The sequence below is a fragment of the Rhinichthys klamathensis genome, unplaced genomic scaffold, assembly GCF_029890125.1.
Source record: "Rhinichthys klamathensis goyatoka isolate OS25496 unplaced genomic scaffold, OSU_Roscu_1.1 h1tg000011l_1, whole genome shotgun sequence".
Lineage (NCBI taxonomy): Eukaryota > Metazoa > Chordata > Actinopteri > Cypriniformes > Leuciscidae > Rhinichthys > Rhinichthys klamathensis.
The window spans coordinates 14684758-14696972 of record NW_026606564.1 but is presented as its reverse complement, the minus strand read 5'-3'; the positions used below and the strand labels follow the sequence as shown (position 1 = coordinate 14696972).

General features: G+C 37.9%; 2 protein-coding genes across 2 annotated transcripts in view; both read right to left on the bottom strand.

The window, feature by feature from the left end:
- The window catches only part of abcf3 (ATP-binding cassette, sub-family F (GCN20), member 3), a 172627-nt gene that overhangs the window by 20290 nt on the left and 140122 nt on the right, over positions 1-12215 (bottom strand). The window contains exons 2-4 of the mRNA XM_056265626.1: positions 2217-2298; positions 601-742; positions 39-115 (exon numbers count right to left, since the gene is read on the bottom strand). Of these exons, the coding sequence (XP_056121601.1) occupies positions 39-115; positions 601-742; positions 2217-2292 (295 nt within the window). The 5' untranslated portion in view covers positions 2293-2298. The remainder of the gene's footprint in view (positions 1-38; positions 116-600; positions 743-2216; positions 2299-12215) is intronic.
- Positions 3898-7574, bottom strand: polr2d (RNA polymerase II subunit D). The gene is made up of 4 exons (XM_056265639.1): positions 7379-7574; positions 6056-6236; positions 4307-4402; positions 3898-4119 (listed from the first exon to the last, which is right to left on the bottom strand). The coding sequence occupies exons 1-4, from the start codon at positions 7446-7448 to the stop codon at positions 4041-4043; spliced, it is 426 nt and encodes a 141-aa protein (XP_056121614.1). The 5' UTR covers positions 7449-7574; the 3' UTR covers positions 3898-4040.

The following is a 12215-nucleotide window of genomic DNA, read 5'->3' as shown; positions in this document are numbered from 1 at the left end:
GAGTGTGTGAAATGAAGTTATAAATGAACATCTCTCACCTGCGTCCGCAGACACTTGAGATAACTGCACCGGAGCCTCGAGCAGCATCTGCTGCTGACCGGAGTCACACTTTGTCCTGGCAGGAACAGGAACAAGCAAGATCATGGATGAGCTTTTCTTATCGCTCAACAGAGGCTTAGTAAAGCAGCGCTCGTCTTTAGGGTGGCCAGAGTCACAACAAACACATCCCGAACAGAAGAGCAGGGCAGGTGTGTGTCATTGAATTTGGCATGCATCCATTTCATTGTACAATCATTTTCACTTTTGCTGAAGTCTCAAATGTGTGAAACTAATCATGCAATTTATATAACAGCGATGATCATTCGAAGAGCTTGACCAATCACAACACACTGATCCAACCGACTAATCAGAGCACAGTGTGCTTTATAATTGCTTTGAAAATTGCACTAGTTAAAATTATAATTTGCATCATTCCTTTAGTTATCTCCAAAACAATAAATATAAATAACATCATCAGCGGACACAATTCATTATCAGTGAGTTTTTATTTTAGCAAGAATATGAAGATCAACAGATGTTGGACGGATTACTGGCACTTACAGCTGGAGTGTGTTGAACATCTGGAAGCAGATGTTTCGAATGTCGTCTTCGTTCTTGTCCCCGACCTCTTGCAGAACGCCACCGATGGCTTCAAACACCTCATCCCCATCCTCGAAATCTGAGCCGCCACTACCCAACACTCCTGCGCCGCAAATCACACACACAGTCAGAACACACACACCTGATCCTCGGCATCTCCATCAGTCCGCCTGCGACACACTGATCTTCTGGGTTTGCGAGGTCAGCATGACATATAACTAGTTACAAGTGTAAATAGTTTCAAAACTGTTTAAGGGCAGTTATCACACTTTACAGAAGATTTATTGAATTAAATGTATTATTTTATTGAGCATTGCTTTCATTTCCCACTCTGTCCGCTGAATGTTACGGTGTGATCGTACTTGTCAAAGGTACAACTGCGATCTTTTAGCGATTAATTGTGAAGATCTACCCGGACAGCAACATAGTGTCGGCCCACATCCGGTACACACGGATCTGAGCCGACCCTATAGTGCCAGTCCTTTTATTAAGGGCCCTAAAAGAGTCTGTTTTCACCTGAAGAAATAAAGCACTAGTTAAAATTATATTGCATACTAAGTAATCACATACACACTATTTAATTATATTAATATGTAACTTAAATTAATAATTGAAATCTACAGTTGTTGCTGCATATAAATCTTTTAGGGGAAAATATATTAACAAATGAAGGCATAATAAAGACGGAACGAAGATGTGTTCATTTATTCATTTCATTCTAACGCCATTCATAAATTATTTCGAATGACGCCTGTGGGAAACTATGACATGATTCATGAAAATATTTTTGTTACTGATCATATAATCTGCGTGATTATCATTCACATACATGACATAATTCATCAAGTCTATTAATCAATCAGCAGAATTCATCTATTACAAAAGTTGCAGTATCGTTCAAGAAAATCATCTGTCAGGCACAAACTATTATATTATTTATATTATATTATGAGTGATGTCAAATCGATAAATCACATCTAACATAAATGTTTGTTTATATAATGTATATATATATATTTATATATATTATAATATTTATATATGAATATAATATATATATATACATGTGTTTGTGTGAACAGTATGTGTGTGTATATATATATATATATGTATATATATAAATATATATATATATATATATATAAATAAATATATATATATATATATACACACACACACACACAGATGGGTGTGTATACACACACACATATACATACATACATATTATATTATATAAACAAAAACTTTTATGTACAGCACTATATATGATAGTAAACCATCTGTCTATCTGGAAACATGAGACCGTTGTCACTGTCAAACTGTTTTATTTCACAAATGTGAACTTATATTGTAATTATGTTTTGATTGAATCGATAACTCGTGTGTCCATGAAATTATTTAAGCACTAATGTCAGTAATTGATCAGATTTATCTGATACTGTCTGCTAGCATGACCAACACATCATCAGAACTATTTTATATAATGAATGAACTCGTGTCATTGTCGCAGGACCTGACACTAACAGCGCATATAAGGCGTCACATATGTATATTAATGTCATATATTTGTACCGTACCAGTGATATAATCGAAGAGTTCAGAGTCGATCTGTGGAAACTCGTTCTTCAGTATCTCCACAAACGCCGCCATCATACACACTCACACACCGGGCCGCCGGACACCAGGCGCATGCGCACTGGCGCATCAATAACACGTGGACGAGCGCAGCAAGACTAGTGCGTGTTCCTCCAGAGAGCGCCCAGGAACAGTTGTTACACTCAAATCTCACGACGTTTTATGTCTTATAGCAGTGCACTCGTCTAAATGTACTAAGTCTGGCATATAAATGAAAAGCCACTTCAGCAAATATATAAACAATTAAACAAAAACGCATTTTATATCTATCAGAATGCACTGTGATTGGTGCATCGTGAACAGCGCTGAAAAACGTAACATGTACCACGTGACACCGCTGTACGTGTACGCAGTTGCTCTGGATGCAATACATTATAATAAATAAACAGAGAAACTTTAATGTCTTTTGAGCTGAAAACACACGGTGAATATACTAAATAATATAATTATTACCCACATATCCATCTATTTATAAGACAACATATTGACAACATTATTTTTAGCAACAATTATATTCTTAGTTCGTAATTTCGTCTAGGCTACACTTATATAGCAGTTGCTTATTTATTTGTTCAAACTATAACTTGTATTTTCTCACCCAGAATTTGTTACTGCCGAAACAATATATAAATCTATTGAAAGATTATAGAAATGCATTAAATAGCAAACATAATATATGTGAACATTTTCACAGCAAATTTGATCAGACTGATTTCAGACTTCATGATGAACCGAAAGATATGTTTATCAGTCATTATCATAGACTTTTTGACACATCACGTTTCAGTGGTGACCACAATATTATCACAGTTTTATTATAACACAATCACATTCTTCCATTAAAAAAAACATTACAAACACTTATGTTTTATGATTAATAAAAAATAATTAATTGATGTGTCATAAGGATAAACACTACAAGATCATATAAGAAAAACTATATAGGCCTATGCTAAAAACAGAGCATACTTTACACTTTAACTTTTGTTTAATCTTTTTTACCGAGTGTTGCTTCATATTCAGGAATAACACATTAATAGTAACTCTGAACTGGGAACATGGTTCACTTGTCTTGACAGTATCTGACATAGCGGTCTTTATATCTCTAAACATGTGAAGGACATTTTAAATCTTTAAATCTGACTTTCTTAAACTACAAAATCATTTTGATTTGGGCGACATCATCACTGTATATTTCTTTCAATTAACGTAAAGTTTTGGAAGTGACATGATTATTTAGGTAGTGACAAATTTAGGTCTTTTTAGCATAACTGAGCACATGCCTGACAAACACATCTTTGAACAATTGTACATTAAAAAAATAACAATTATTTTATTTAATTGCATTAAAAATGTGTTCGGTAGTGACATTTACTTCAAAATGATGGGATCTAGCCATGATGGACAGGGATAACGCCTCACTTTCTGGGTAAACATTCAGGGATGTGGCTAAAATTAGGCTAAAATGTACTAAAACCCAAAGCATTACTTAAAATTAATTTTTTAGTTTAAGCAGACATTAACATTCTCATGATACCCAATATCTGAATTAATATCATATCATTTATACATTAATAGTTCTTTTTGTATATTTTGTACAGTGACACATTGAAAAACACTATCAATTTTATCAAAAAACACTTTATTTTTTCCAAACAATGGCATAATGAGCAACTACAGAGCAGAACACTGGTGTGGACATATGAAGACGTAGAGCGGAGAGAAAGAGAAAGTCTCTGGTCACTGAGACTGAGGGAGAGATGAGCTCAGTACTGGAAGCTGCGCTTCGTCTGAATGTCATCCAGGATTTGCTGTAACTCGTCATCTTCAAACCGGCCTTCCACGCTAGACAGGGAATACACACACAACAGCTGGTTAGATTTGTTCATGTGATGTTCGGTTAATCATAAGCCGTCAGTGTGCAGATGTTTTAAAGTGCTCCTTCTGTGCAGTTAGATAAAAATGATTGTAAGAATCTCATGTGAGAACACAGGCCCGAGATTGAATAAATAAATACATTATAATGACCAACCTTGGGATGAGGGCTTTGGCCTCCTCTGCAGCCTCGGGACACAGATTGGCTAAACTTGCCAACTCGAACTTGTGAAGCTTCTTCTGCAGAAGTAAGCTGTGAAACACGGCCACAGTTAACAGCGACGCCACAAATAATCATATGAACGTCACGAAATGACAGTAAAATAATACAAGAAGAAAAACGACACAATCTCAGAAACACTCCATTTTGTTTAAATTAAGATTTGGGGAAAAAATACACAAGCCCAATTATCTCTCTGTAAAAAAAAAAAAAAAAGTGTCAAATTTATAGTAAAATAAACAAATGCTAATATGTGTTCTTTACCTTTATAATATACTAACAACCACCTTAAAACAGAGAGAGTACAGAGAAAGTCATATAATGAAACAAAGTTCATGTTTTAGCTTTTTCCCAAGCTGATTTATACACTGATATTTAGAAGATGCACACAGTGTCATTCACACAAATACACACCACCATCAAATAGCTCAATACAACGCAACGACATGTGAAACAACACGTCATCATGTTTTGCTGCTACGACCGACTTCATTACGCTGATTAGCCAATAAAAGTGGTTTGCCACTACTGGTTTTATTCCTCTATACTAACTTGCGTCATAGCCTACGATTTAATAAGTGTCATCATCGTACAGTCTACAGTACATCCATGTCGTACCAACATTTATTAGATAAATGTCGTACAGTGTGATCTGTAATGATCTTATGTCTGTAGCAGGCATTAGACTATAAAAATAGAAGGTAGTTGAGAAATTCTCTCACAATTCAGACTTTTTCCCCTCATAAAACTGGGTTTATATCGCACAATTGACCGTTCGCAAAGACCCGCCCCCCTTAGTTACTGTCGCTATGTCCGACAAGCTACGCTGCTCTCATACACACACACACCATGTTCTCACGCAGTGAAAAATACATCGCGGACTGACAACACGCTGACAGACAGGACAGACCAGGTTACTTTTCGGTTACTTTTGATATTAAACATATTAAACAAAGTCTCACCTTTCAAATTTGGTCATTTTTTTAAAAAGAAATTTGAACAATAAATACGTTTTGTGGCTCTTTAATGTGTCGTGACAGATCGCTGTAGAGCATCAGTTAAAGCTGCTCGTGATCCGATCATCTCTTCCTTCGAGTTCATTTATAGCATCAAATAAACATTAATGAACATAAGAAGGAATGTTGTTTTAACCGCAGAAAGGCATCAGTACACACCGTTTTTCAAGTTTAAATCCTCCCATGTTAATCTACTAACTCTCCTGACTGCTTTGTCGGACAAAATGGCGGATGGCGAAGTATGATTGGTCAGATCACCTGTCAATCAAGCTCCCTGCGAAGGGTCAATTCTGAGAGAAAAATATCGGGATGAAAAGGCATGTCGTACCAACGTTTATTAGATAAATGTCGTACAGTGTGATTTGTAATGATGTTATAGGATTGCCAAAATGTCTGTAGCAGGCATTAGACTATAAAAATAGAGGGTAGTTGAGAATTTCTCTCACAATTCAGACTTTCTCCCCTCATAAAACTGGGTTTATATTGCAGAGAGAAAAATATCGGGATGAAAAGGCACAATTACCTTACGTATATTTAGTGGCGGACACAAGCTTTCATAGGAAAACCCTCACACTAGAAGAAACTAGCGCTGTCTGCGTGTCTCTCAGTGTGCAGTGTGTGTTGCTGTCTCTCAGTGCGCAGTGTGTGTTGCTGTGTGAAGCCTGCTGACCTGCGCACACTGGCGATGGTCTCTCTGTTTTTGAAGCGGCTGAACCTGGCGGTGTAGTTGAGGGTCTTCATGAAGACCTCCGACAGCTCCTGCTCGTCCTCCGCACTCTCGTTCTGCTGCTTGCGATGCTCCAGCAACATGTGGACCTCCGAGTTCAGCAGCGTCTCCGAGTTCTCGAACTCTGAGACAAAACAAACAGCGGTCAGCGTGTGAAACGGACAACACGTCGCTGCAACTCTGGAAACAAGACGCAAAACCACACTTAACCAATCGAGAAATAACACACAACCAGCAAAACACATTCGGGGGCGTTTCCTCTGAGGAGGCGAGGGGGGCAGTGCCTCCTCCAAAAATTGGATGAGACAATAATGCATATTAGAAAGAAAAAAAAACGCGAATATTACAAAATGTGACATTAAAAAGTGTATAAATCACTAGTTTTTCTAAAGGAAGCCTCCCCTGAGACCATTGACTTTTAACAGATCCACTTAAGCGTGTGGGGGGTAATTGAGAATGAATGGAGGAAAGTCATGTGAGAGGAGGCAAGGCTTAATTGGATATGATCGGTTCTTGCGATAAATCCCACCTCTTGTTTTCCTGCACGTTCTCGAATCGGACTGAATGACCAAAATGATAGCGTTAATGTGAAGACTAATTAACAAGCAAGTCATTTTAGATATCACCGCTTTATGTCACGTCAAAATCAAACTTGAAATGGCTTGAAAACATGACGACTGTGGGGTATTTTAGTGAGCAATCAGCTTGGGGATATTAAAGATACATCTTCGTGTCTGTGAAGTGTGTACAAGATTGACGACTGACTAATGAAAATAAGTTGACTATTAAAAAGAACAGCTGAACATCAGTTCGCAAATAAAATATATAGTCTCAATTGTGTCTTTAGTTATTATTTTGGAATAAATGTAAAAATGCTTCAAAAACTAACTTTACATTTATTCTTGGTTTTAACGAATATAAAAATTAACTAGCTAGTACATAATGTAATTTGTATTTAGTTTCTCTAATTAATAAAACAAATTATATATATATATACAAAAAGCAACAAATAAAACTGAAGACTTTGCCTCCTCATTGCAGAACTGCACCGACACTAAATATATGATACTATTGTATCACTTTCATCCCATTTTGGAGAAAGCAGCACTGCGGATTGTGTGATACTGATAGTCAGATAAAACATTATTATCTTAGTACCCGAAACATACAGTACAGACTCCAGAGCGAGTGTGTGTGTGCGTTTGTTGTCCATGATAAAGAGCTGATGCCATCAGTGATGGTGTGTGTGTTTTGGATCACTTTCACCTTTAGGAAACATGAGCTGAGACGCGTCCTCCTCCACATCGCCCACTTGCGTCGCTCCTCCCGCCGCCATCACACAATAACTGTGTAATGAAGAAGATATTGTGAATATGAGTAAATCTTCACTGTATGCTGCATGTACAGTCGCATCACTACAGCTACCGCCGTTCAATGAAACACTTTCTACTTCCGGTTATCTTCTTCTTCTTCTAACCGGCTGTTCACTCCTCATCATCGCCACCTACCGTATTCTGTGGCGAAGTATTTCCATCATGCCCGAGCGATGCTGTGCATTTGGATGCGATCAGATACGTGATAACACAAAGGGAATATCTTTATACCGTATCCCAAAAGAAACAAAACGGAGAAACAAGTGGTTGGCGGCAATAAACAGGCAAAAGGCTGATGGCGGTGTTTGGCTTCCAACTCAACACACGCGGCTTTGCAGTCTTCATTTTGGATCAGGTAACGTTAAGTTGTCCCCTCGAAGGCTAATGAATGAGTTCGGGATCATATGTTATAAATCCACTGTTGCCATAGAAATCCGCAATGTTTGTGTGCACTACCAAGCATTCAAGATAACATAAGCTTGTCTTAGCCGGACACATCAGGCTCCCAATTTTATGATGAGTATATATATATATTTGTTGTTGTTGCTTTAAACAGAAAATAATTTGTTAATCAAACGTTTAGCTGTCACCCTTTATGATAGAACTATTGTGCATTTTTTCAGGTTTTGTAGCAGTGGAAAAAAACACATTAGCTAGAAACAGTATTACGATAGTAGAGAAGAGAGCCGTGGTGGAACTGCTCAGTTAGCTTCAGAGTCACTACTGGTAAATGCATTTACCTAACACACTGTATCCCAATGTTAAATTTGACCTTTTAAAACCTCCATTAATTTATAATGGAAAAAGCCTGCCACTAATACCACAATCACAATGCCTTCCTCCAGCAAATTGACTTGAATATCATTGAACAAATAAATGACCCAATGTAATATCTTTGGTTGCAGGGGCGAAAAGTGATCATCCCTACCACCCGGACTATGTGCCAACTATATTTAAGCATGTGTCAACACTAAAGAAAAGGAAAACCATGAATGCAGTGGAAAATTTTGACAGGAGGCAAAATTTGAAACGTAAACGACTGCAAGCTGGGAAAGTTGATGATGCAGTTCAAGGATTGATATATCTGTCACAAACTGAAAATCATGAAGAATTTGGTGAACAAGCGGATGCTGGATCAACACCAAACGATTTAACACACTGCAATAGTGACCAATGCAAGAGGTATATAAAGATTTTGGAGGATGAATGTCAACAGTTAAGGACGGAAAACATGGAACTAAAACAGAAACCGCACAATCTCAAATTCGATGAAAAGGGATTTGAAAATAATGATGACAAAGTTCGAACATTAACTGGTTTTCCTTCATTCCCAAAACTCAAATTGATCTATGGTCATGTACATCCATGGCTAATGTCCAATGCTTCCATCCCCCCGTTTCAGCAACATCTGATAAATACATTGCGGAGAACAGTGGCTTTTTGAATAATTTACTTCCTGGGGATCTGGTATCCAGTTGGTAAGTCGTGACGTAACCACTCTCCGATAATAGACCCCTTTTGGCGCTAGCTGGAGGCTAAACAAACGGACAACTGGAGGCGGCTAATACAAATCAGCACAGATTCGGCTACATAATAAGTAGCTTAAATTATTATTATTATTATTAAATGTCATCTTGTTGTGTTGTTGGGTGCAAGAATCAATGAAAAATGAATATGCTTTATCTGGAATTTTTATTTCTAGAAAATATTCACATCATTAACATTGCACCGTAATGTCACTCTTTACATTGTCGTCTTCTCGGCGCTGGCTCGGCAGAACTGCGGATCGTACACACAACTCTTGCACGTGACCATTCAGCACATAGTTATAGACATCTAAAGATTCATATGCCCTCAGTTTCTCTTTACGCTCGGTTTCTCTATCGGATAGGTGTAGAAGTCAGGCCACTCGACCGGAGTTAGCGTTAGCGTTAATCCTGTCAGATCGTCCATGCATTGAGTGAGCGTGTACGGGTCGGCCAATCTGGTTCCGTCCGTTAAAATTAACTTTTGCAAATAACAATCGCGGTCCTGGACACTGAGTGACCTTACACATTAAGATAAAATCGGATTTTCTCCAGTCATTGTTAAAAAACAAGCTAACAAAACTTGCAAACTAACGTTAGGGAAGCGGCCAGAGGGATCGTTCTGCCTCACCTAAGCTCCGCCCACAAAAAACGTCACCATGTTTACCAACTGAAAAGGGGTCTATACTGTTTCCGGGTCCAAATGCCGGGTCCTCTCTACCTACTTACCGCTTTCGCCCGAGTTTTAACATGCCGCAGTCCTGTGTCCCGTGTTGTTTAAATAGATCGGAGTTAAAAAAAAAAGTGACATTCAACTGTCATTCTACCGCTTTCCCTGTGACGAGAAAGATAAGAGAAAATGGCTGCAGTTGATAAGGTAAGTTACAAATCTTAAACGAATGAAGAAACTTTGGCGCCAGTGGGTGCTGTCCCTTAATCCCTAACACCCACTGGCGCTGAAGCGAAACCAGCCCTTTAAGAAAAGGGCTTATGTAGTCTATGGGTTTTATATGTTGTTTGTTGCTATAAACCCAAATCTTGCATCATGTTTCGGTTGTCAGGCCTTGTTCTGCCGCCTAGTTAAGATGAAACTAAGTTAGCTAGAGCTAAGGCTAACGTTAGCTTTGGCAACAGTCTGTAGACAAGTCGAAGCATGAAGATGTGTGTACATAGCAAGCAAAAACATTAGACCAGTTATAGTATGATAATCTGCTAACGTTTCTCATTTGTCTGAGATATAAGATCAGACTCATGTCTATTAATGCACTACAACCTGAAACAAACAAACCCCCTTTTAGTGAATTAAAGTAGTATATTATTATGTAAGAAAGTATTATTAGGTATTATCAAAATTTCACATGTAGTAAGTCAGTCAGGTCACTAGGAACATACTACAACCTTTGGAACACGAAAAAGTACTTTAGGTGAATTACAGTAATTGTTTCATAAACCTATTTGATTGTTGTATGTACAGCAAGCGAGCTGCGAGGTATTGTCAGAATTTCACCTGAAATAAGTCTTTCTGGTCAATAGGAACATGGTACAACCTTTGAATAATAAAAAAATCCCTTTGGTGAATGAATGTAATTTGATTCTAAAAAGTAATATTTAAAAAAATTATTTTTTTACAGATGTGAAAACTGCAACTCTAGGGTGTGCAGTTGGCATTTCCCCAATGGAAAAGCTGCTGGGCCATCAAGATTTGCTTGGAATGAGGGGAAGACTTTCCAATTCCCAGAGCACCTCCCAAAACGAAAGAAACAACTGGTCCCTAGCAATGGTGAGGATGAGGGAACGGATGCTGACATGGTAACGGTGGAGACCCCATGTACTTCAAAAAGTCTTGTGGCACTTGAGGTGGAGAATGAGATGCTGAGGGAAGAGAATGAAAAATTGAAAAGCCAATTGGAGAAACAGAAGCAAATTTTTTCCTTCAGTCAAATTTCTAATAGTCCTGACAGAGTTCAATATTTCACTGGATTGCCTGATGTTGCCACAGTCCTGTTTTTGGAAGCGCTTCTTTCTAAATTTGAGCTACAATATCATTCTGATTGGACTGTCCAAATTATGCCCTTAGTTGATCAATTGCTCCTGACCTTAATGAAGCTTAGACTAAATTGCGGCCACATAGACCTTGCAACAAGGTTTAATTGTAGCACAGCCACAGTAACCAACATCTTCACCACCATCATTAGTGCCCTGTATGAGATGTTGTATGTCGGTTTGCTTGAGAACAACATCCCCTCCACAGCCAAGAATCAAACATCGCTGCCAGACTGCTTCCAGCCCTTCTCTAACTGTAGGATGGTGCTCGACTGCACAGAGGTTGCCGTCTCTAACACAGATGCTCAGTGCCATTTGTACAGCCAGTACAAAGGACGAACCACACTTAAGGCTTTAATCGGTGTTGCGCCTAATGGAGTTATTACCTTTGCCAGTGACCTGTACGGTGGGAGTGCCTCAGACAAGGCAATAACAGCTGACTGTGGACTTCTCCAACATTTACATCCTGGCGATATGGTTATGGCAGACAAGGGCTTCACAATTCGGGACATTTTGCCAGAAGGAGTTTCCCTGAACATCCCGTCTTTCCTCGTCAATGGACAATTTACGCAGGAGGAAGTGAACAATAACAGATTCATTTCAAAAGCTAAGATACATGTGGAGCGTTCAATTCAGCGACTGAAATTGTTTCACATTTTGGACCACATTCCATACCAGTTCAAACAAAATATAAACAAGATACTTAAAGTGTGTGTGTGTCTTACAAATTTACAAACACCCATTCTCCGTGAAATTGGATGAGTTAACTATTGTATATACATGAATTTCTGGGTGTAATTCATGTCTGTATATAAACAACTGTATTTATAGTTTTTTTTTTTATTATATATTTTTTTATTTTAAGGTGTCATTGTAACAGTGTAATTATATATTGAAGTACTGAGTAATATTAATTAACTACATGTACTTACTATAGGGTTAGGGTAGGATTAGGGTTTGGTTGAGGGTTAGTTGCATGTAACTATGCATCATTTACTGATATTACTATGTAAGTACATGCAACAAATGTAACGCACTGTAAAATAAAGTGTTACCTTTAAAGGTGCCCTAGAATGTTTTTTTTATTTATTTTATAATGTTTCCTGGGTTACCCTTATAATGTTAGTGTGTTTTTTAGATAAAAAATAATCATAATTTAGA